Raw genomic sequence first — 27,146 nt, forward strand, 5'->3', positions numbered from 1 at the left:
CGTAAGGTCGTCATTCGCATGTAAATCGCTTTGAAAGATCGCTAGGTAAGAGGGCGATTCCCGACTGGAAACAAACGAAGGTGCGGCTTGGTGCGATTGGTCGACCCGTCCAGTCCCCGCCCACCTTCCTCTTCGAGTACCCAGAATGCAGCGGGGCCCGACAGAAGTGCCATGTACACTTTGAGGACACTCTAAGAGTACGCTTAGGCAAGTTAAGCGCACTTCGCCGTTAAAGAGTCTTACATCAAGAGTGCTCTAAAGAGTGCTATAGCTCGATCACTGATTTATTTATATAGTTAGTCAGTTTGTTTATTGAATTCGGATATCGGAACGACCGGAAGTCGGGCTCTTGTACTTCTTCGTGCATAATCGATGACGGGCGTTTAGTGCGGTGGGTGAGTGCCCTACAGAGGTCCTGGAGTCCATGTCTGCAGCTGCCAACTACGGGGAAGGGCCCGTGGTGACGGACCGGGGCGACCTCCATGGGTTGCTACCCGAGCTTAATGGGGTCGAGCTGGCTATGAGCTTGAGTCCCAAGCATCATCAAGGAGGACAAGTCTTGAGCCATCTTCAGCAGTTGCATCATTCAACGCCGTTCAGTGTTACCGATATTTTGAGTCCTATCGAGGAGTCGTACAGGAAATTGGAGTTAGCGGCTAATCCGCCGTCGCCCTACAGGTAGGTACGACTTGAAAGCCTACATCCATCCACACTCAAAAAACACAATTTTTAGTTGAAAACCAAGTGCTATAATATTTACCTATACTTATATTCAAGTACAAAAAAAAACGCAAAAGTTTGTTTTACTCAAATTCATGGATAAAGTTTATAAGACTTTTGTTTCTACATTTTGAGAATTTTGTTTTCATTTTTAAACGAACACATTTTGCAAAACTAATTAAAGAAAAAAAAATGCGTTAGGTATAGGTATACCGCTATAAATAGGTGGGTATATGATGTATCTAAAAATCTATATTTTATATTTTTTCAAACCTTTCAATAAGAATTTTTCCGACGGTTGTATATTTATAGACGCAAAAACTAAACATAACTCCAAATTAAATTTTCGGAAGAAACAAATCTTTTTTCATAAAAATTTATAGTTTTTTGAAACAGGTTTTGGTTATGGTTGTACCTACCTAAATTTCTGTGTTAATTACATGTCTATCTAAAATTCATTACCTACCTATAGGTTTTTTTTATAAATAGTAGTACCTACTGTTACTATACCAATGTGATAGTTATTGGTTTTACAAGTGCCGTAAAGTGAATTTTTCATGCGAGTGTTGAAGTCGCGCACAAAGCCGGTAGGTTGATTGTGATTAACACGATCATGAAGAAAGCTTTTCTCACAAGTAGAACACAATATTTTCCTACGATTTTTATAAATCATTTATTATTATATAATCAATTAATTACCAATAGCAGCATAGTAACGAATAAAATCAAATGTCAAAACAAGATGCCTGCTACGCAAGATACAGAACTGTCATTTCTCCGTGCATTTTTCACAAAGAAACTTTAAAGTTGAAAAGCACTTTTTCTTTAAAATAAACCCTTCACATTATTTTGAAAATAGTACCACCATTTCATATATGTATACCTACTTATAGCTATGAATTTTTTAAGTAAAAATGTAATATATATTTACAAGTTTGTTATTTGATACGAAAATATGTATAAAAAATGTGATGTTACATTTACTATAACAACCTTGCAATAACTTCTTATCAAATAGATGCTTTAAGGCCATCAAGAATTATACCTAGTCATCAGGTCCAGGTTCATATAAAATGTATTTTGGAACTATAAACTTGTTTCTAAGCACACAAAAGCGAGCGAGTTTACGTAAACGTCTTATTTTTTGATTTCTTAGCAACGGCCATTTGTCGTAATACGTTAAACTTTTTTGCAAAAACTCTCTTATAATACGAAAATAGACGATTTCGATTTTTACATCAAATTTCTCGGAAATTCTTTGAGAGATACAAAGCGCAATACAAAATACAATAAAACATTGTATGTACCACTAGCATAATTGCATAATTATGACTTACGTATACAGGGTCGCTAAAAAGTATAGATACAGTTAAATATGTATTACAAAAACTATTTATCAAAACTTATTGAAATTTAGAATATGCTTAAAAGTATTTAAATTCCATTGCCTCAGATATTTTTCAAACTTCTATCTTCATTTGTTCTGAAGATACAAGGCTAACTTGATTTTATTTTTAAAAAAAGGGTCAAATTTAATATTCTTAAGAAGAGCAATTTTTTCTGAGTTCTGTGAAGTAACACATGCATACCTTATTTAAAAAAATTATCGAACTACTAATAACATTTTGAAAACTGTAATTTTTTTTAGCCTTGGAAATGTCTTTATCTATCGTTACCTCTTTGCCGCCTGAACTTTGATCAGAAAATAGGTAAACTGTTTCCCAAATTTTAACGTGCTCTGCTAGACTCTTCAGAAAATATTTAGCTGTATCCATACTTTTTAGCGACCCTGTATAAACAACTATTATATAAGTACAGTCGGTGGACATAAAAAACTGGGACATCCAAAATTTGCTCAATGTGTATCAAACTTTTGAATTGTCAATCAAAATAAAAGTTAACAGAACCGTTGAAGTTTTTTGAACCTAAGAGATGCTGGATCACTTGTGTTATTTATTACACCCTTGTACATGTAGGCAGCATTAAAAAACTGAACTCCAACTTGATTTTTGCTGCAATATGTCATAACTTTTATAACCTTATTTGTAAAGAGCCAAATTTACTCCATGTAAACTTCTGATTTTTTGAGTATAAGTCATGTTTGTCCCAGTTTTGTATGTCCACCACCGACTGCACATACAGAGTGTTTGGTCCAAGTCGCCCCGGCCGATCCTAAATTTACTTTTTTTTTCAAAAACTAAATTTTTAAATAATACTATTTATTCCTCGCTTTCTTAGTAAATGCATCAAATTTTTTTGGTACATCCGGTGTAGGCGGAAATGCTGTCAAATTTAGTTTTTCAAATGGAACACCTATGTTTTTTGCTCAAAACAATAATAATTGGTATGAAAACTACGGTAAACCACTATTTATTACATTTTACTTTACATAATGCACTCACAAAACAATTTAATTTTTTTAATTTTATTGCAAATTTTGCAAAGTAGGCGGATTTTACTTGTCAAGGTATTCATGCAAAAAGCAATATGCTTGGATACGCTTTAATTGTTAGTTTGACAAAGCTAATTTATCAATTAATCTTATTGAGATCTTTAATAATGGATGATATATTACGACGAATTACGAAGCTGATTTACCAGCTTGAAGGGTTTTTTAAGTGCAATAAAAATAGAGCGGAAGCTGAAAGACAGTATAGAGAAAAATACCCAAATAGAGTTTACCCAAATCGCAGGAAATTTAGTCGAAATGAAAAACAACTGAGACAAATAGTTTCGCTTCTTAAAACTAAAAAACCTGTGGTTCTTCGTGAAGAACAAGAAAATAGAAATCTGAATGTTCTGTTATCAGTCGAAGAAAATCCAAGAGTTTTCATAAGAGAACTCGCTCATCAAGTGAAAAATTAGATTTGTCAAACCAAAAATTAAACTGTATCCAAACATTTTTTTATTCACACTTTTCCTTTAAAATTGAAAATCAGGCTACGCGACCAATTTCCTTATAGAATTCTAAGATTTAAGATGTTTTTTGATTGCATTGTGTTACGCAAAATGTAATAAATAGTGGTTTACAGTATTTTTCATGTCAATTATTATTGTTTGGAGGAAAAAAACATGGGTGTTCCATTTGAAAAACTAAATTTGGTAGCATTTCCGGCAACACCGGATGTGCTAAAAAAAATGATACATTTACTAACAAAGACAAGAATAAATACAGGCCGATTCAGATAAGATAATGAGCCTGACAATCAGACGATGCAACCCAAAAAACAAATTTCATTTACGTCTTGATTTAATTTTAATTCCTATTTGCATTTGCAATCTAAGTTATCTTATGTTACTTTGACAGTGCTTTGACAAGCATTTTACGATTTATAAAAAAAATGTTTGCCTACCTTTAATGTTTCAATCTTTCCTACATTTTGTATTGGGTTTACACCGAAAAGACTTCTCTAATTTCGCTATCATTCCGCGAGAACTGAATGGTACTAATAATGGTTCTCTGCGTTGATGTCAGAGTGACATATGATGATAACTTGGATTCAACTTGCAAATCCTAATTTAAATTGGATCAAAGACGTAAATGAAATTTGTTTTTTGGGTTGCATCGCCAGATCGTCAGGCTCATTATCTTATCTGAATCGCCCTGTATTATTACTTAAATATTTACTTTTTGAAAAAAAGAAGTAAGTTTAGGTGTTATCAGACGGGGCGACTTGGACCGAACACCCTGTATACACTGTTAATTCAAATTTAAAATTTATATTTTTTTCATTATGGGCGCTTTTAACTAATTATTATGGCAGTAAAACAAACAGGCAAGGAGATTTTTTGTCATAATTGTGTTTTTTTTTTAAATTTCCTAGTAGGTATGTACAGATAAATCTGCTATTTCAGACTCGGGTGCGCCTCGTCCGAAAACAGCAACGATTCGTCCGCAAAAACTGTGTTTTAAATACTTAAATACTTTAACAATTATAATTAATTATTGTTACAATATAATAATAATACAACACAATACAATGCAAACAATAATACAATACAACTATTATTGTTTGGGGGAAAAAAACATAGGTGTTCCATTTGAAAAACTAAATTTGGTAGCATTTCCGGCAACACCGGATGTACTAAAAAAATTTAGTACATTTATTAAGAAAGCCAAGAATGAATATTATTACTTAAATATTTACTTTTTGAAATAAAGAAGTAAGTTTAGGTGTTATCAGCCGGGGCGACTTGAACCGAACATCCTGTATTTCACTTTTTAAGTATAGTTATAAAAAAAATATTTTGTTACAAATATATATTTTTTAGATCAGAAAAAAATTAGCTTTTCAAAATTGTCATAGCCGCCTGTATGATTTCCATTAAACTAATATTATTTTAATTGTAATATTAGTAGTATTAGAAATATAAAACTCACTTGTAGTGGCGTGGAGTCGCCGTCGGGTGCTTAACACTATTCAGATTTTTTTGTCGATTGCTTGAGCCCCGAAGTACCTATGATGTATACTCATACCACTTTGTTTTAACATAATACTTCTAATGCAAATTAATAACAATTATTTTTATCAAAAATCTACAGTCACTAATTATTCCTCCAATAACAACAAAGTAGGTAAACTCACCAGTAGCGTACGGTTAATAGAAGCATCATTGTAAAATTAATCAAAGTTAAATCGTTGAAACAATATTTACATTTTTAAATATGTGGTTATGCTTAAACACATAGGTACAGACTGGATTATGAAAAAGCTATAACCTCATTATTTTTAAAAATATGACAATGCTTCTTAGAACAAAGTACAAAGTTGCACAGTTTATTGTCATCTATTTTTTTGAAATAGATGCTCAATCAATACCGCTTCCTGTTTCACCGAAAGTGACATTAACTTCAGTTTTTTTTAATAAAACACAATATATATTTTATTATTTTTGGGTTTCTCGTTAAATTGTGTTTCAACAAACTCACTAACTAAAATAATATACATATTATTTATCAGTTTATCACCAACTACCTATTGCTTTTAGGCACTTTAGAAAACAAACTTTTTAAGTCAAATGCCGGTGTTTAATTTATAAAGATGAAATTACCGTCTTTATTAGCGATAAATATCATTTAAATATTTTCAATTATTGTCTAATTATTTTAATAAAAGGGTTTATTATACTACTTACAGATTATTCAGTAATAAGTCAGAACATACGCAAGCACTTTTAGATTTTCTATAAAAATATGGACGTTTACCTTTTTACACTAACATACGTAATAAAAAGTGTTTTGTGAAAAAAATACTGAAAATCGTATTTTTGGAATTGCGTTACTTCACATTTCATCACAAATTTTTGTATAGAGAGAAAGTTGAGACAAGTTGTATACCAGCATGTACACGTAACTTTATAGGTGCTACGAATATGCCTACCTAGGTATAAAATTTAATTGTGTTTGAAATAAGTCCACAAATTTTCAGGTCTACATCCAGCGGAAGCAGCATCAACAACTCCCCCGGAGCCGGCGGCACGCCTGGAAGCGGCGGCTGCAGCATGAACAGCAGTTACCCCGTAATGGGGCAGTTCGGCGGTGGCCAATACTGTCCTGTTTCCGAAAATCTAGGTCTTACCCCCCACTATTCATCAGGATGGTACCAAAGCTCAGCAGCAGATCCCCGATTTGCAAGTAAGTTGAGAATTTTGCCACACACACCACAATTCCCACCCATTACCACAGTTTATACTAGAGCCCAATGTACGCGAAATGGGGTAATCGATAGGCCCACTTAAACTTGGAATGCTTAAATGGTGGTAAAATGTGGGGCTTTGGTAACGTGATCTGGGTAGCGTGCCACGGCAGTATGCGGAGGTATTAGCACCCTCGCGGTCTTAGTAACTCGATATAGTGTGTGAATGTGTAACTTCTTCGGTTTTATTGACCAATTAAAAGTGCTGACCTGTGAGGAAACGTGGAGATGAAGGGATTGTGTTGCAGCGGGTCCCGTATTTCCTCCGGCTTTATCCCGTCGCATCGACATCAATCATCTTCCTGTTCCTGTTTGCATACCGATATTCGTGTAATGTTGTTTATGATCGTGTTACGGCATATTAGGGGCGGAAGGAAGCGATGGGGAGTGAGAAGATTACGCGTTTTTTGTCTTTTATAAAGATCAAATTGCAAATGCCGGCAAATGTGAACTCTCATTATTAAACAAGGATCTACTTTCCTTACTTTTTTTTCGAAATAAATGAGAAATATTTTTTATTCTTCAACACAGTCAAAATTTGCGGTTTTTCTCCCGTGTAAGGAAGTTTTGACAACTGGTTGGCATTTTTCTATACGAAATGTCAAATTATTTTTAACAGATTTAAAACAAGTTTAAGCCTTGTTTAGTCTAATTCGAAGAATAAAATGTTGTATTGAGTGTAAATCGGACGCTTTATTCCACTCGGTCAAATAAAGCGTCCGATTTACACTCAAACTCGTCGAATAAATAACTATTTTTCAAACGTCAAAAAAGTGTGTTTTGATTAATAAAGATAAAGGATCACTTTTATTCAGGCGGCACTAAAAAACTCTTTTACTCAATTGTCCTAAAATGTGGTATTTTTCGGTTCGAATATCCGGAAGAAAATATGTACTCATTTTGTTACAAGGGGTATCAAATTTATGAAAAAATAGTACACTAAAATTTTGTTGAAGTAAATTAAGCTATATGAAAATGTCAAATATAAACGACTGATGTCATTTTAACAATTTAAATTTAAGGTTTTAAAACAAGTATATTTTGAAAGAGACGCTAAATTGCAAAAAATTAGAGAACCAATCATCACAGACGTATATTTGATCTAGTTCTTGACATGTTGCATTTATGTACTAACCAGTTAACATCATAAAGTACGTAGAAACGTTTTATTTTTGCGCCAAAATGGTTGCAAATTTTTAGAACCGGGTAAGTCCAAATTTGTAGTTATTTAAATTTTGATATCATAAAGTCTAATGTCTATCATAGCTATCGCCACTTTTTATATTTTTCACTATTTTTTTCTATATGAAATAGTGTAATATACCTACAAACTGTTCCGGCTAAACCCCACTTTAGAAGTATTGGAAGTTCTAACAATGTACCTATTTATATAAAATTTTGTTTATACCCATAATCGGTTACGTTCTGCTCAATGATGAAAATATTTTTAAAATGTTACACCGGAAGTGGATATCAACTACGTTATTTTAAACAGAAAGTTATGTTTTTTATTGCGTTTTTGGATTACCTAAGTGATTTTAAAAAAGTTTTTATTAGCGTTCTCTATACCTAAGTTTAACCGTTTTCGAAATATTTAAACCTTTTTAAGATTTTTTGGATTTAATCTTCCTACTCAAAAATCGATAACTCTACCATTTTTTATTAGGTTGAAATCGTATTTGGGTTTACAAGAGAGAAAGGTTAGATCTTTCCTTTGGTGTATTCATAATTAGAAAGATAATTAACAAACCGCTAAAATGTAAGGTTACATTTAGGAAACTTCAAATATCCTTAACTCAATTTTTCTAAATAAAACACAGAAGCAATTGAATACTAATTTTGCAAAATATTCTGCGTAACTTGACAATTTGAGAGAGAAAATTCCCGGTATTTTTCTAACCTTAACGTTAACAAACCTGCTAACCTGCATATTACCGCCCAAGAGATAAAATAATATTACTGCTCATGAGATTTAATGATGTTCCCAACCTTTAAAAGTTTAGTAATCAGCATATTACATTAGTGATTGTGAATAGATAAATTTAATTTGTATTTACGAAAAGAATAACAATTGTAATTGCATTTTTTCAGTGAGAAATATTTTCATGGTAAACTATGTGAAAACTACCATAGATTGTAATGAATTTCATCCATTGTAAAAAAAAGTTAAAATAATTTGGAAATCATTAAACTTAGTTATAGGGAATGTTGATAAAGATCGATGCAAAATTAAATTCTCTTTCATTTAGTAAAGAAAAAATTTTAGCCTTCCATTTGAAAAAATTCAGTTACGGTTATTTGAAGTTTCCCAAACGTAATCTTAAATTTTGGAGGTTTGTTAATTATTTTTCTAATTATAATATATGCCGGAACACGATTTCAAAACAATTAAAAATAGTAGCGTGATCAATTTTTGGAGAGAAAGATGCAAATTAAATTTCTTTTAAAAAAGTCTAAGGGCAAGGGCCAGTTTCATAATCGATTTAAAAAGACTTTAAAGTTAATGTTGGTTTAGAATGTGAAATTTTTGTCAACAAGTCTGTAGTAATCAGCACATTCTAAACAATATTTAATTTAAATACGATTATAAAACTGAACCTAAATATTTCAAAAACGGTTAAATTTAAGTGTAGGAAAGTTTGATGAAAACTCTCTTAAAATCACTTGAGTAATCCAAAATCTCAAGAAGTCTTTTTCCACGATTGTTAGGATTTATTTACGCAAGTTGCCCAGCTTATCTTCCAATTTGGTTTCTTAAGTGTTCTATGGGATTCAAATCAGTATTTCGAACTGGCCAGTCTACAGTGTTAATATACCAACAATATAATTATACCAACATCGTGAGGGTATGGCTTTGCCACTTGTCCTGTGCGACTCTCTCCATTATTATGAATAAACAAAAAATGTTCGCCGATAAATGGTGCATATAGCACAACATGAGGTTCCAAGATTCTGGTTACGTAATTGCAGGCACTTAAGCGTTTATTACTACAACAATCAACTCCATACAGTATGCCTCCTGAAACCACGACTAAGGCTCCACCAAAGCTAATCGTTTTGACAATGTTGCATTGGACTTCTGTACACTCTCATAAGCCTGTTATTTGAGAATTGACCACACTGAGATTTGTTGTTAAACAGCTAAACAACATCTTAGCTCAATCGACTTCTTGCCAATTTTGATGTTGGAGCAAACTCTAGATGCCTTCTGTCTTGTTCTGCGTTTAAAGAAGAACCAGTTGCGATTAGCTCTGCTAATCTTCCCCTAACTGTGTTTTGACAAATTTGAGTATGATACATTTGGAAAAACCATATGTGACAACATCTCGCACCTGAGCTGCGGTTGTAACCTGTTTTCTACCCTGACCCAACATTCTTTTATTGATACCTGTCTCTATAAATCAATTTGGAATCCTTGAAATAGTTGAAGAGTTACTGCACTGAGCAATAGATTGTTGAGATTCGCCTTCTTCAGAGAACGCCACCACCACCGCATATATTTCCCGGAAAGATTTATTCAAAATCGTCAAATAGCTTTCATTTCACCCGAATGTGACAATAACAGTCTATTTTTGCATCATTTAGCATAGATAACTTCTAATAGAAATATTACAATGACTCAACAACAGAAAATGACATTGCCACATTTTTTATTTACCTAATTAAACACAAACCTATCAACATTTCCTTTTGATTTACCTTTAATTTTTAATAACTTTGCTTTCATTAATTACCCCAGTCCGGTCTCTGAAAGTTTATTTAACAGAAAGATAAATTTAAACCTCGGTTAAACCATAACAACACACACCAATCAGATTAGCGCTATACCTTAGCATAACGATCTAATAACAATTGAATTTTAACAGACGTTTAATCCTTAGGTCATTATAAAAACAAGTTCCTATGAACATGTTTGGAAATATACAGGCTGTTCGGTCCAAGTCGCCCCGGCTGATAACACCTAAACTTACTTCTTTTTTTCAAAAAGTAAATATTTAAGTAATAATATTCATTCTTGGCTTTCTTAATAAATGTATTAAATATTTTTAGCACATCCGGTGTAACCGGAAATGCTACCAAATTTAGTTTTTCAAATGGAACATCTATGTTTTTTTTTCGCCAAACAATAATAATTGACATGAAAAATACTGTAAACCAATATTTATTACGTTTTGCGTAACACAATGCAATCAAAAAACATCTTAAATCTTAGAATTTTATAAGGAAATTTGTCGCGTAGCCTGATTTTTAATTTTAAAGGAAAGGTGTGAATAAAAAAAATGCTTGGCTACAGTTTAATTGTTGGTTTGACAAATTTAATTTGTCAATTTATGAGCGACTTCTCTTATGGAAACTCTTGGATTTTCTTCGACTGATAACAGAACATTCAGATTTCTATTTTCTTGTTCTTTAACCACAGGTTTTTTAGTTTTAAGAAGCAAACCTATTCGTTTTAGTTGTTTTTCAATTCGACTAAATTTTCAACGATTTGGTTGAATTCTATATGAGTATTTTTCTTTATACTGTCTTTCAGCTTCCGCTCTATTTTTGTTGCACTTAAAAAACACTTCAAGCTGATCTACCAATTCGTCGTAGTTAATATCATCCATTATTAAAGATCTCAATAAGATTTATTGACAAATTAGGCTTTGTCAAACTAACAATTAAACGGTATCCAAGCAAATTGCTTTTTGCATGAATACCTTGACAAGTAAAATCCCGCCTACGTTGCAAAATTTGCAATGAAATTCAAAATTTTAAATTGTTTTCTGAGTGCAAGTAAAATGTAATAAATAGTGGTTTACCGTATCTTTCATGTCAATTATTTTTGTTTCGAGGAAAAAAAACATAGGTGTTCCTAAATTTGGTAGCATTTCCGGCTACACCGGATGTGCCAAAAAAATTTGATGCATTTACCAAAAAAAACGAGGAATGAATAGGTAGTATTATTTAAAAATTTAGTTTTTGAAAAAAACAATTAAGTTTAGGTGTAATCGGCCGGGGCGACTTGGACCGAACATCCTGTATACTTCATAAAAGAGCTAAAATTCTCTGAAAATAAAGAGAAAAGGCAAAAGGTCTATTTTTCAATCATCTGAGTAACCGGTTGAGACCAACTTACAAAATTTTGCGTCCGGAATATTTTTGTAAAGCTAAATCTACTAATGCTATCAAAAATTGTGTTCTTTAATTAGAGAGGTGGAGTCACTGGTGGTAAACCTAAGAAATTTTGCAATGGAAAACGTTGTTTCCTAAACTTCTTAAACTGTGCACTGACCTTAATCCCAAAATGCAACCTATAGGTATGCAATCAGTTTTTTTTTTAATTTAAGGTTGAGTTATCGGGTTATCGCTCTTACTTTATTAGGAAGCATTTCCGAACATAGGAACTTTTTTTCTATGAAGATCTAAGAAATCATACATATAATATCTTACAAAACCTCTTGTTGTCTTTTTTAGACATCTTGTATATCAAAGCTATAAATACAAATGTTTTTTACTTAATTTATTGATGGTTTTTGTAAAAACTTGTAAACTTTTGCAAAAACTCAATTCTTCAGAGATATAGAATAGGAAATTAAGAACCGATGTTTCTTATACATCATTAACAAACTCAAATTACTTGACATTTAATAGTTTCATTTAATTCGTTAATAACTGCACATTTTACTGCCATGAGTTTCTTATTACAGATTGTTTCTTCTTATCTAAAATTTTGATGCAATCATATCTACACTGTGTCCCCGGATAGGTGAAACAACTTTTGTGAAAGACAAAAACTCTCGATTTAAATTTTTATTTTTTGTATCCTGATGCTTATGGTTAAAGGACTAATTTCTAACATAATTTAAGTTTTAAAAAATCAATTATTTAAAATTTTTAAGAAATCTATTTTTCTGTAAAGTTAAGTAAATTTGGTGTGGCAAATTTGACAAAAAATTAATAAGAAAAGTTGTTTAGAATCAACATCTAGGCATGTATACCAAATTTCAAAATCATCTGCCAACTATAATTTTTAATTTTTGTAATGTTTATTTCAGAAATCAAAAAGTTTTATTACGAATTATAACGAATAAAAAAATACATTTAGATAATTGGTACTAAATAACTTTTTGACGTATCTGTTAATAAAAAACAATTATCTTGGAAAAAAATAAAAAATCATAGTTAGCCAATAATTTTAAAATTGGTATATTGGTATTGAAACCTAAATCTTGATTCAAAACAACTTTTCTTAATAACTTTTTGTCGTATTTACCACATAAAAGGTCCTTTCCTTTACAAAGAAATCTATTTTTTTTTAATTTCCAAGACACATGATTTTTCAAAACTAAAATTATGTTAGAAATTAATCTTTAACCAAGCGGAGCTAAATCCCAAAACTTTAAAATTTAGCTCAAGATTTTCTTTTACAAGAGTCGTTTCACCTATCCGGAGACACACTGTATGTTATTATTATCTTTTTGAAATCATTTATTGTGTTATGTCAAAAAGAAAATGTACGTATTGTTTATGCATACTTATTATTGGAAAAAAAATACTTTATTCATCATTTTTCTGTCATTTCAAAAAAAATGTAAACAAAGCATTGATGAATGACAATTTCAAATTATTAACTTTTCTCTTCTCAAAAATATGCAATGATAAGTCTGACAGTAACAGTCAGTGACAATGATGATTGACAATAGTAGAAAAATTGGTTAACTATCCTATTTCTTGCTTTACGTCACTCAAGTGACTTTGACGACCAAAGTAATTTGTCCGCAACTGTACCTACCTATAACATACAAATATTTTTATTTGTAGATAAATGATGTTTTTTAATCACCACTGTATGCAAGTTCAAACAAAGTAATAATAACATAATTGAATCCCACATACTCGTTTTTCACATACTTCATTTTCACAATTTACCAAAACTAGTCTGATAAATTGTGATTGATGATGCACCCGCCATTCATCAACCCTCCCCTGTTCTGACCCTAGCAAACAAACCCCTCTCCAGGTATTTACCGCAAAATAATAACTCTATTGTTACTCTCAAATCGCTTTCGTTAATTAAACCTGAAAAATACCAGCGCGGCGCAACCGTCATTGTCCCCGCATTATTTCAGAAGACGTGTAAGCAAACAGAGCCTCTGGAAGCAATAACTCTGCTCAGAGTGGCCTCGAAAATACACAAACGTACACGTATATATAGGTATACACTTACACCATCCATGCATGGATGTGCTATTAGGATGGCAGTAACTAACTGACAGCCCAGCAAATACACTAAGCTCGCTATGTTGACAGAGCACTTCAGAACCAATGACAATACAGTAGCTGGCGAGGGAAGAGGCGGAGGGATGCGTTAATTATCGCTTGCTTAAAAATACATAAATCAAATGTGGAATTTGTGGAATTAAAGAGCGTGTGAAAGTATGAATCGTGGATACCTATTGTGCGAGGAGAAGAGGGTGTTTTTGACACCCTTGCAGATCGATTTTGCAAAGAATGTGCGTGCCTTGAATAAATATTTATTCTGAAAATGCCCCTGTGTCCATTTCATATTACGAGTGCAGAATAAGAGGGGTGTCTTGGGTAAATATGGACTGGCGGTGGCATGTAAGACAGCAGATGATGGCTTTTCAAATTTTGTTTCAGCTATTTATAAGGTTTGAATGATTTTAAAAGATGATGGCCAGAATGCAGGAAGTTTCAAAACGTTTGAAAAAAAGAATTTGGATGATATACTTACAAATCTTTTAAGTGTAGCTTAATTTTGAAGTTTCTTCTGCCTATATCTATTTTTTTATCTATTGTAAACTTATTTCTTTTGAAATATTAAACACTAGAAAATTAAGCATTGAGAAAATTAAACACTGAGAGAGTATTTTCAACGTCCATTAAATTTATAATGAACAAAACTCATACAAAATAAATTATGATTGTTTTTTAAAAAAGTTTTATTTATTTATTTATTTTCTTCCTTTTTTTAATAACATTAGCCTTTTCTAATGTGCACGTGATACAAGCGTGATCACTGCACAAGAATGGGCAGATATACGAGTAGGTACCTACATAGTAACTACTATAATAATAAGTTCGGGAGATTTAGTTCTTGTAATAAAAGCGTTACCTATTATGTGAGTGATGTATGTGATAGATAACAATGATTAAAAGTTTGATTTTATTATTTTTATTTTTTATTCATCAGTATCATCACAATCAGAAAATTATTGATATATCATTTTTATAAATTTTTTTAAAGGTAGGTATAGCTCCTTTTTAAAACCTTGAAGGCAAAAATCAGTTGCCACTACTGGAGTTTTCCTTAACTTAATAAATACCGCGTGTCCCATGCAGGCTGGCATATAGGAAATTAACATGGGAAATTAGTTTTTATTTTTTGCAACGAAAATTAAAATCTGATTGATGGAGCTTGTAGTGCTCGTATCGACATTTTTTCCGATTTTCCAATTAACTCCAATTGGGCGAAAACGGCCCCCGAAAAATCAAAATTTGAATTTGATGCGTTAGCGTTACTAAGAAACAAACTGATGTCAAGTCATTTTTGCCAACAGACTTTTTCACCTAAAAACCCTTGCAATGGTGTTTGCTGAATGTTCAAAAAATATAAATGTCACTTCAAGATGCTCTCTTTATTATGATTTTCAGCAAGGAATACATTTTAAATATTGATTTTAGTTTTGTATAGTGTTCGTTCGAAAATTAAACAAGTGTAACAATTCTAATATCGTCGCAAAATATACACAAAATACAGAAACATGTTCTAAAAAAAAGTCACAGCATCTTTCTCCTCGAAGTCTCGGTTTTTAATCTCATGCAATGCAATGCAATCTCATGCAATGCAATATTTAATCGTCGATTAAAGTTCAGATCTAAAATTCAGATTTTAGTCCACCGATGCTATAATTCTAAAATAATAACTATTACTTCCTATATGATGTTTGTGAACGTGTTCTTTTAGCCTGCTGATAGAGTTCTATGCATGTGTGGTACAGTTCAAAAAAAGAATACGTAATACGATGAAAATGATTCAATTTCACAGAATCAATCAAAGAATTAAACGTTACTTACTGTGTGATGCTTCTGCACTCATTCTTCTCGACCTCTGATGCAGTATTTTGTAATTTTGGTCCAATTTATAGAATAAAGCGTAAAAAAATGTTCAAATTGACAATATGAACATAATCTCGCAATTCGTTCACATGACTTATCACTCCAATAATGTAAGAAAATTTTACTTTGGCTTGAAAAGCATTTCCATTCAATTATTATTGATGTGTTTTATTGGAAAATTAATATTTTCCAAAAACATACAGAAAACACAATAATTGCAAGGGTTTTCAGCTGATAACGACTTGATAGTTAGTTTTTTAGTAATGCTAACGCGGCAAATTGAAATTTCGATGTTTCGAGAGCCGTTTTCGCCCAATTGGAGTTAATTGGAAAATCGAAAAAAATGTCGATAACAAAGCCCTTTTCGAGCACTAGAAATTATATCAATCAGATTTTGATTTTTGTTACTCCTGCAGCCGGAAAAAAATAAAAACTAATTTCCCGTGTTAATTTCCTATATCCCAGCCTGCGCGTGAACACGCGGTATATTCCAAAATAGCAGAAGTATATCTAAAAATATGTAGGTAGGTACTTCATAATAAAAATATACGATTTTACAAACATAGGTAACTGTTAGGTCAAATACCTATGTAAGTAGGTATACTAGTATAGAGTATAGAGCATGTAGCTGAGAACTACAATTGATTAAAAAACATGAGAAATGAAACTTTTACAAGCATTATTTGATGTAATTTTTACTTTCTTAATATGTATTTCGTTCTATTTAATCCGACTTACCAACTTCTCAAATCATAAAATTTTTCCCCCTTTATGAGATTGTCTACTTATAAGATAAAAACATTATTGTTGATGATTTCGAATTTGACTTTTCAAATAACTATGTCTTTCGTTTTATTTTCAGTTTCCCGTTTAATGGGAAGCTCTGCTGCCTCGGCGAACATGGGTCATGGCTTGAACACAGGCATGCCCGGCCTGGGCGCGTGCGCCATGCCCGACTCCAAGCCCATGCAGTTCCCCTTGGCCCAACGGCGGAAGAGGCGGGTCCTCTTCACGCAAGCACAGGTAGGCCTCATGCCCAGTCCCCACCCCTCCGTGGCCTCGAGTGGCCTATCAAACTATAGATTCCATCAGGACTTAAAATATTATATTGGCGTCGGTGGCGCGATACTTTTCCTCATTTCTATCCATAATGGGAAAAATCCCTCGGAAATGTGCAGTGACTGTGTTTGCAGGTTTACGAGCTCGAGAGGAGGTTCAAGCAGCAGAAGTATCTGTCAGCCCCCGAAAGGGAGCATCTGGCCTCGTTGATTCATCTCACGCCTACCCAGGTTAGTTTCACAGTCTTTACTTTTATTAATGCACCAATAATTTAGTATGTAACTGTTTCAAATTGTTAAACATAAAAAAATCATATTTTTTAAGAAAAAAAATTAAAAAAAGATGTAAATACATCATACCTTCTCTATAAAAATTTATCGTACTTCAAGTATAATAGTGTCGTATATACCTAAACATACCTAAGGATTATGATAATTTTTCGGAGACTATAGACTAAGCTGACTGGTATAGGTATACCTATATAATAATAATTAATAGGAGTAATTATACGAGTAAGTAAGTAGGTACTCAATTTTTTGTCCTGATGGTATTTTTTTTTATTTTAAAGTATTTAGGGTCAATTTACAGAAAACTAATTAAAAGTTTAATCGAATTAAGGTAATTAGGATTAGGTTTCCACTTACTTTGCATCATCAAATGTCAAATTAATCGCAAATTAAATTTTAATCGTGATTATTCGTAGGTATTATGTGAATACAGATATACAGGCTGCGCCAGAACTCGCGCCCCAGAAAAAAATTTCAAGTAAGGTAAGATACCAGGAACATGAAAAAAATGTTTAAAAAATTCTATCTGTCGAAAAATTTTGACATTTATTTTTTGACATTTGACATCTTTTTATACCTATCTATTTAATGATACTGATAATCTTGTATATGTTTTTTTACATTTATTTAGTAAAGAGAAAAATTTTGACGATAAAAGTCACAAATAACATTAAACAGAGTTACAATTTAGGATATACAGCTTCCTTGTTTCCTCTTTTAATAGCCTATAGCAAAAAAACTTGGAAAATTATTTTTCCAACAGAAATAAATAGAGTCAAAGTGCAAACTTTAAATCCTCATAACTTCGAAATTTTTATAGATAATTTTTTTTAACATTTTTTCCATGTTCCTGGTATCTTTTTTTTCCTCTGGGGTGCGAGTTCTGGTGCACTCTGTATCCTGTTAACTTATCTACCTATTAAAATCAGTGAATATCTTTTCTTTGCATTTTTCTTGCATTTCAAATAATTTTTATACAATTCTTTCACTAACACTGGGACATCTGGGTGCGTCAGAACTCGCGCCCCAGAGAAAACGCCATGTAAGGTAAGATATCAGGAACATGGAAAAAATGTTACAAAAATTCTATCTATAAAAATTTCGAAGTTATGAGAGTTTAAATTTTGCACTTTGACTTTATTTACTTCTGTTGGAAAAATAATTTTCCAAGTTTTTTTTTACAACAAGCCATTGGAAGCGGAAACAAGAAAACTATGTCCTAAATTGTAACTCTGTTTATTGTTATTTGTGGCTTTTATTTGCAAAATTTTTGTACTTTTACTAAATAATTATAAAAAAAAAAACACATACAACATCATCAGTAACATTAAATAGACATAAAAAACGTCAAGATTAAATTTTTTAAACATTTTTTTCATGTTCCTGGTATCTTATCTTACTTGAAATTTTTCTCTGGGGCGCGAGTTCTGACGCACCCTGTATATTTTTAGGAAACAGTAAAAGGTTGCACTCGGTTATACAGTGAACGGCAAAATTGTAGAATAATCTTAGAACTGTTAGAGCATTTTTGCCAAAACAAAATATTTTCAGTTTTGATAAGATTATTCCATAATTTTGCCACTCACTCTATAAAGTACTGACACGACCAAGATGAATAAAAAGTACACATTTTTTTATATCCAGTACCTATCTAATGCTAATCGACAACCTACATCCCATAAATTTATATGGCAACAAAACATTTTTAAAACTTTCAGCTCACAAAATTTTATAACGTTTTCTTAATTATAACTTACTTAGTAGCTTAGCTATAAATAAATATTATAGGTATAGTGATGTTAAAAACTAAGAATTACAATTATATTACCCACATTTTTTGACTATTTTTTAAAAAAGAAGTTCGAAGAATTTTTTTTCAAAATCATAAAATAGCTTCCATTTTACTCAAATATGACAATAACAGCCCATTTTTACATTACATCATTCAGCATTCAATATTGATAACTAATAAAAATATCACAATGACTAAACAGAAAATGACATTGTCATGTTTTTCTTTTAATTAAATACAACCCTACCTACATTTCGTATTAATTTTTCTTTTAAAAAATTAAATAAATACTTACCTAGCTGAGCATATAACTCTGTTGCTTCTTGTGAGTACATACTTTATTCCAAGATTGATAGTATTCTGTGACATTTGAAGTAATGAAATTCAAAAAATGTGATGCAAAATTTATTTTCTATTATTTTTTTTAATATGAGTCCACTTTTTTATCATTTTAACTCAATTTTTCTTAAACATCGTAATACTCGTAAATACTGAAATCTCAGAAACTATGTAGGTATGTATGTACCAACATACAGTGATGGACAGTGAATTTCGTCCACCCAATTTCCCTGACAGATTAAAAGTGTAAATTAGTCTTTAGGTTTTCCTAACCTTGTTTCAGAATTTTGATTAACGTTTGTCATGTTGACAGAATGCTCGATGCTTCTTGCTACTTTTTACTTTGTCCTTTGAAATGGTAGTCCTTGGTATGCCCAAAAGTATAGAGACACGTCTTTGAGACATACCTTCTTGTACTAGAAAGATAATTTTTATTTTATTAAACGCACTTACTGCTGGCATGTTCGAATTTGATTAAATTTGACAATACGTATTTGAATGTCAGTTATCATGACAATAAAGCACAGACTACAGTGAATTTTTGTGAATCCACAGAAATTGGGTGGACGAAATTCACTGTCCATACAACATACAACATACATATACCTACCTAAACATTAAAATGAGGTAAGTTGAATTATTTTCATATCTTTCGTCCTTTACCTTTTAAAATTTATACACAACTATTAAAATCACCCTATATGTATGTACATACAATTTTTTTATAAACGTTCAAGAAAATCGGGTAAAGTAACATATTAGTTATTATAGAATTCATCAGAGTGCGTTCGAAAAAATTACTTTTTGCAAATTAATGACGAAAATTCTTATTTTGTGAATATGTGAATTTGTGAATCGATTCAGATTAATTTCGCTGAATAAGTTAGAAAATTCAAGACGCTTTGAGTTATTAGGTAATGTTATAAAATGCTAACGACTTGTTGAAATTTATTCGACAATTGACATTCGTGTATCAAGTAGTAACTACCTACGTGTAAAAATAGATTTTATAACACCTTACAACCAAATTAAAACGTTTTCCAAAAATTAAGTCAAAAATATATCCCTCTTGGTTTACTACTGCCAATAGTTATTGACAAAAATTCATTGCAGCAGTACTTCAAATCACATTTTTTGTTCCTAACGAAAAAAAGTTTTAAAATAATATAAGAAAACGTCTAAAAACACCAAAAATGCAATTTAATTAAAAAATTTAATAATCAACCAAGAAGAATTATAAAATAAATTTATACTTCAATTTACACTTTTATTTAGTTTGCGCATTTGTTAAAATTTGTTTAATGTTTTATAAATGGTGTGTCATTTAATAGTATATTATGTAAGTATATGTTATTAGGAGTAAAAGTTTATTGATTTAACTAGTGAATGACTAGAGCAGTTAATTGTGCAAAATGTCGAATGCTAATGATTTACAATGTACTTACCTCTCCAGAAATCGCTGAAGCAGCGAAAGAGACAACATTGGAAAATTTCATGATAAAAGTTAAAACGCTTTGGTAAAAAACAAAGTTTTTACTTATGCCTGAAAGGTAAAATTTTTACTTGTGTCATTTAGTCATAAAAGCGTCATTTTTCTGACGTTTGCAAATAAAGCTTATTTAAAAAAAAATAACTTAAATTAACAACATCATCCATCTTTTTTCCACTAAATTACACACCAAAGATCCTCCCTGTACCATAAAATCCACCACCAAGGGATCATCAAACGGTGTTAGCCGATTACCATCGGCCATCAGATAGATTTGTCGCATCAGTTGGCAACCATGACACTTCCTCTTTTCACGACCGTGGGGAGTTGTCTCTTTTATCCCGATCCGGTGTTTTATGTATGTGTAGCAAATTGGGGACGTCGTCCGTTCTATACATACATGATTGCGTTACAATCACCCCCGGGGCCATTTCTAAACAGCCAGTTACTACCAAACTGAATTACCGCAGCCGCGTCCGATGGGGTGGTTTTCATCGACCAGACTTTCAAGTGCGTATTGTGGAAACCAGCTGTCGCCATTGCATCCAATAAAAAAATATAAAATACCATTCGCGTTTTATTTGATGAAAGCATACGCTTGCTCCGCTTTTCCAATTAATTACAATTTAATTACGAAACGGGTCATAATTAAATTAACGTGGGCTGTGCATCCCAAAAGAAGGCTCAACATTTGAAGGGGATCATAAGCAAACTCGCAGAAAGCAATTTGCTATTAAATTTATAATTTATTATCTAACTAGAAATACGAAATAATAATAAACTTTGAGTGCCGTGCATGATGGCAATACATTTCGAATAAATCCCCTATTTAAATATTTTAGATACAAATAAAAATCCCTACAAAATGTAGGTAGGTATATTTGTTTACATAGCATCCCTATATCCCCAAATATTAATCTCCAATTCTAAACTTTATTATTTTTAACGATTAACATTAGGCACCGGACCGTAGATCATAATAGTTATTATTTCTTAACCGGCGGTTAATTATCATAATCCTAGTTTAATACAGTTATAATCCGGGCAAACAGGGGAGCACCGCTCATATTAATCCCGGATTATATCGCTTAAACTGTCAACACATCATCTGCGATAGGGATCACCTGGTGCGTGAGAATTTACCCCTAATTTCCAATAAAAAATACTTTTCCAACACACCCTATTCAAGTTAATCGCAATAAAAACCGTCCCCAATTTAATTATAAGAATCTCAAGAAGCAAACCGGTCCCTGTCGAGATCGTTGGTCGTTAGCGCGGGTAATTGAGGGTTGATGTGGGTGCGATGTGCATCCGCCCCAATGGGCGCATTCAATCACCGACAAGTGCTCGGCTACCAAAACCTCGCGTATGATCCCATAATTGGAAAAGAATTTATTCTTTTATGTGGGCTAGAAGAGGGTTAGATTCTTTCATATTTATTTCCTGTTTATGAATCACACAAATGAAATATTTACAAACTACAAATCGCCTTGCAAGAATCTTTCTCGTTAATCAACTTTCAAAAAGAATAAAAAATGAAGTCCGTGAAAGGTCCATCGCGCCTTACACATGGTCGCCTCTTGCACGAGTGGCCATCAGCCTCCTCACAAGGAGTAATTAATGTCTAAACACTCGCGACGAACACAGCTTCCTAATCAAGAACTCTTCACCTTGTTGACATACTCTGCTGCTACTGGTTTGAAATAAGAGGAGCATATGGCGAAAGCTAGATCGATGTTTGATTAGCGTTTTTTTTTAAATCAATGATTTTGTTGTTGCAGGTGAAAATCTGGTTCCAGAACCACCGGTACAAGTGCAAAAGACAAGCCAAAGAAAAAGCGATGGCCGAACAAAACCAACATAATCAGGTAAGGAAAGTTCAGGGTTTCTAATCCTATAATAACAAAAATGGAACGTTTACCCTTCAGTAAAGCATCAAAGAAGGTAGTGTAAGGTTTAAAATGTGAAGTAGGTATAAGCTGATTGTGGGGTATAAGTAAACATAAAAAATGAGACACTGAAAGTGAAAAAATCCCAGCTATTTTCTTCAAGTTTTTATATTTATATTTTAAATAATAATTATATTAAAAAATATGCCTTCAATTCTTCTTTTTAATTCTCTCATTATAATTATTAGCCTCAAGCCATAACTTTTATTATTTTTTAAAGATATTACAATATTTCGTTGATCAAAGATGAACAGTTTTTTTTATCAGTCGTTTGTTTGTCTTAGATAAATAAATAATAATCCACAGCCTACTTTATTTAATTTAATTTTCAAATTGCTTAAAAGCAATTTAATAGCAATAGTTAGTGATAAATAATAGTTAGTGAGCTTGTTGAAAGACAATATGCAGGGTCTTATTTTAAATTTGAAGTAGATATTTCTATTATTACATATTTAATTACATAGTTACGTTATTAGCTGGGACACGCTGTAGGTAAACCTACTAAAAATTACTTGCCTTTTAAAAATAATAATTAATAAAAATTAAAGTGCTATATAAAACTTGTGATCGTGTTTTGAAAATGAAATGTTTTGTTTCTTAATTATGCGATTTTTGGTTTAAATGGCAACTTATTTGAATTTTTTTTTTCGATAAAAATTGAATAAAACGAGTTTACATACTTGTAATCCTTAAATCACAGCCTTTGTAAAAAAAGTTTTATAATAGGTTGTCATTTAAAAAAATTAAAAACCTTGCAGAACTCAACAAAATTAAAAAAAATTATTCTTGATCAAATGAAGTACTTTGTCACTCATCAATTAGTGTTTTTCAAAAAATACTTATTTAAGTATAAGCTTCAACTAGTTTAAGCAAAAAACGTTTGGTTCCATAGTTTTTATTAAGCCTATAAGTATGTACTGGGTGATTTTAAGGTATGTGCAAATATTTTAACAGGTGATAATAGAGTTCAAAAGAAATCAAAATAACTAATAGTTTCTCAGATAGACATTAGGGTGCAACCTCCACTTTAGCGTCGAAAGAATTGTCAAAAAAATGAAATATAAATGAAGTTTGAACGTTTTGAGTACTTTATCCAAAAGGTTACATTACCAATAATCGATAACATATGAGGTAATGAAATTGGGTGTTATCTTCAATAAAGAAATTGATCCAAAATTTTTACCGTTTTATGATTTTTTTATAATAAAGCACTTTTGTGTGTGCTTATTTTTGCTAATTTCAACCCATTTTTTTAAAACAATGTGTTAGATTTTGAAGAGCTAACTTCGGAGATCATATTATATTTGTTTACAATTTAAGTTCGTGAAGTTCAAGGTTGAGTTCCAAATTTAAATTTATTCGACGAACAAAACCCTCTGCATCTCAAAAACTATAAACATTCAGAGTTATTTTGCCTTCTTTTGAGCTCTATAGAGCTCACCTGTTAAAATATTTTCACCCTAAAATCATCCCGTTTATTTATTTGTACGTAAAAAAGCTTAAAATTCAGTCTAGAACAATTGACGGCTTTAAAACTTTAATACTTTTGAGTTCTTTATTTATACAGTAAAGCTGATAAATAAAACAATTCATAAACAATACGTCCTTATAGGTAGGTATTCTGTATTAATAAAGCAAAATAGATTGGGCGCAATTTTGTCTCGTATAGAGCCGCATTTCTACTTTTACCAATTCCTTAGACACCTGTGTAAATAAATAATAATTAAGCATTTTAAATCAAAGCATACTTGAGCCTAAAGCGCATCCTCACATTAATCACTAGCTCGACACGTGATTAGAAATTAGAAATGCAAATTTTAAATTGAATTTTGCTTGTGGCCGGTTCTCCGCGACCTTTTTGCGCATCAATTAACTCAATGTTTGCTTTTAATCCTCCACTCATTAACATTTCGAAAGGAAAGTTGCGTATCCGCTCATAAACACACAATTCCTCGATTTGTTTGCCTTTCCAAAAATAAAATATTTCCATTGGGAATGTCGGGGACGACACTGAACGGTAGCCGAGAGCACCGGTAGATACCGGACAGGTGCGTTGGATCAATATTGATGCAGCAGCCATGCTTGTTAGAAATTTGACATTGGGTCATCGGGCATGCCGAAATTCTCCTTACGTTTTTTCGATCGAAATAAAACACGTTGAGAGTTAAATAGAAGCATAACGAAGCGAGAAAGCAACCATGGATGTTGGACAAATACAGACCACGTCACCTACACGGACAGTTCCTACCTCGCTCGGTAAATACCATCCTTAAGTAAATAAAGCCATTCGAAAGCTTCATTTCAACTTGTCTTATTAAGTCACGTTTAAATGCGGACAATCAACAGATAAACACCATAGATTGACAAGCATTATTTGGGAAATTTCGTAATGTTTGTTGAGAGACTTTGTGCGAACGACTTCCGTACTCTGATTTTTTGGTGGGAATTTTACAAGGATTTGTTTTGGTAGCCATGGCGTAAGCGCAACCACAGAATAAGTTCATTAATAATTAGCAGAAATAACAACATTTAGGTTCATGTGCTTAAAAACAAAATATTGTTGATACTATGTAGTGTGTGCCTTCGAGTAAGTATTTATTATTTCTACAGCATGACTTTCGCAATCCCGAGAAATTAGGGTGTGACCAAGCCATGTTTCCATGCATTTTTAAAAATAAAACATGGTAAAAAAATATGTTTTTTTATTATAATTAGTAGATATTACATGTATATTCCGAATCTACTTTTAAATTTCATAATTTCTGACTGTTGATGTTAGCAATATGATGATAAATCGCCCATTCACTCCTCACTTTAGTCACGAGTACTAAACTAAATGGCCAAATTATATTCTAAGAAAAGTGTTATTATTTTATTGCTTATTCACCATGGACATCTTGTCTTTGTCTTTAAGTACGATAGGTAAATTACGGCTTATTATTATGTATAACGGCAGCTTGTGTAGCGGCTGAAAATAACAATGGTGCATTAAAAAAAAAACGATTTTTAATCAGGCAAATGTCCGAGTCATTTTTTTTTCTAAATTCTTCGACCGGCGTCCCAAATCATTTAATTTTTCGTATGACAACCACCAATAAAACAAACATCAACTTCCGTCGGAAGCTGACGAATGAAGAGACGTTAATGTCTGTCATCTGATTGAATTAACGATGATTGAGTGATCTATTAATGCCGTCGCGAGCTGTATCACGCCATCTTGACCCAACATCACGAATTTTTTCAGCTCTCAATCATTTGCAATATTTGGGTTGCCAATCAAATTGTAATGAGGTGACAATGGAAACAAATTTGTCGAGGACGCGTCAATCAATAAAATCCACGCAGAATTGGGTAAAAACGAGAGAGATGACCCCGTGGATGGTGGTTATATACAGTTCAGGAGTGACGGTTCCGAGTGAAGGGCGAGGGTCGTGACGTGGCCACTTCAAACTGCGTGCTGCGTGTGTTTTCAAGAGGTCGGCAGGACGGTTTATCGACGAGATAGACAAAAACTAAGGGGCGGTGGGCGAATCGCTCAGCGCTGAAAAAAGCTGAATTTGGAAAATTGTTGCCGCAAAAAGCAAATTTTCAAACTTCAAAGAGCACTTACAAACTCAACTTTACTTTACCTACACAATTTATATAAAAAAAAAATTCAAGTAAAGTTAGACAAAATCATATAACCTTCCCACAATTCCGCATTTCAATCTAAAAAAAAAAATGTTTAGATGACATTTAAGAAAATGTTTAAAACTCACTTGTTTGTAGGTAAACTTCCTACTTTTTGTAGAATTATGTAAAATCTTTAAAATTGCTATCGGACCTTTAGACATTATTTATTTACTCTTCCTTTTGTTTCAGTCCTCCAGTTCGCCCCGTCGGGTGGCTGTGCCCGTGTTGGTCAAAGACGGTAAGCCCTGTTCCGCCGGCTCGGGGAGTACCCAAACCTCTTCGGCGACCTCCTCCGACACATCACGCACCCAACAATCCCCCGTGTGCCAACCCCAACAACAGGCCCAATGTATGGGCAACGGAAGTTTGGCCATGGCATACCGACAACAGAACAACTACCAACAACAATGTGGGACTTATCTGCCCCTTCAAACAAGGGCGTGGTAGTGACACCGTGAATAAAAAATTGAGCGATACTTAATCATACTGTAGTCGAATTTTTGGATAATATCTCGTCCTGTTCCTTACTAATCCGGTGATTGCTGAGTGTGTGTGGTGTATTATATACAGGGTGTTTCTCGATTCCCCCCAAAATTTGCAATAATCCGTGCAATTGAGGACCGGACAACGCACGATTACTTGCAATGTAGACTGTACATTAGGTGTACAATTTATTGTTATTGATTGTACAAACAAAATACACGTTTTATGTAAATATTAGGTAATATTTATAAATGTAGTGATGTAAAAAAGTCACTCGTATGTACAGATTCTTAGGGTTATAATGGAAAATGCACCGTCATGTCATGTAACTGTGTTTTTAAATTCCTCGTCAATAAAAATGTATAAAGCATTAGGAATCTTGACGTTTTAATTACCCTTGATTTGAGACAGTGGCGTATCAAAGTGGCTTCACTGATTAAAAATAAAACAACCTTAGAAAAGCAGTGGCGTGCATTGCCAACCTGTCATTATTTCCTATTGCACCATTTGTGCTGATTGACAGGAGAACAATGT

General features: G+C 32.4%; 1 protein-coding gene across 1 annotated transcript; it reads left to right on the forward strand.

The window, feature by feature from the left end:
- The first annotated feature begins 208 nt into the window (after positions 1 to 208).
- Positions 209 to 26,979, forward strand: LOC123010919 (homeobox protein Nkx-2.1). The gene is made up of 6 exons (XM_044408106.1): positions 209 to 678; positions 6,150 to 6,355; positions 16,405 to 16,565; positions 16,736 to 16,831; positions 22,290 to 22,376; positions 26,319 to 26,979. Exons 1-6 carry the CDS (start codon positions 425 to 427, stop codon positions 26,574 to 26,576), a joined length of 1,062 nt encoding a protein of 353 aa, XP_044264041.1. The 5' UTR covers positions 209 to 424; the 3' UTR covers positions 26,577 to 26,979.
- Positions 26,980 to 27,146: the final 167 nt, after the last annotated feature.

This window comes from Tribolium madens, unplaced genomic scaffold (assembly GCF_015345945.1).
Source record: "Tribolium madens isolate multiple individuals breed KSU strain unplaced genomic scaffold, Tmad_KSU_1.1 Scaffold_91;HRSCAF=231;Tcas5.2_LG7, whole genome shotgun sequence".
Taxonomy (NCBI): domain Eukaryota; kingdom Metazoa; phylum Arthropoda; class Insecta; order Coleoptera; family Tenebrionidae; genus Tribolium; species Tribolium madens.

What these genes read in the sequence shown, in the direction of transcription:
- LOC123010919 (XM_044408106.1), top strand. Translation starts at nt 425, where the DNA reads ATGTCTGCAGCTGCCAACTACGGGGAAGGGCCCGTGGTGACGGACCGG. An exon ending in AGCAGATCCCCGATTTGCAA is followed by an intron (nt 6,356 to 16,404) that starts GTAAGTTGAGAA and finishes TTTTATTTTCAG; the next exon opens with TTTCCCGTTTAATGGGAAGC. An exon ending in AACAAAACCAACATAATCAG is followed by an intron (nt 22,377 to 26,318) that starts GTAAGGAAAGTT and finishes CTTTTGTTTCAG; the next exon opens with TCCTCCAGTTCGCCCCGTCG.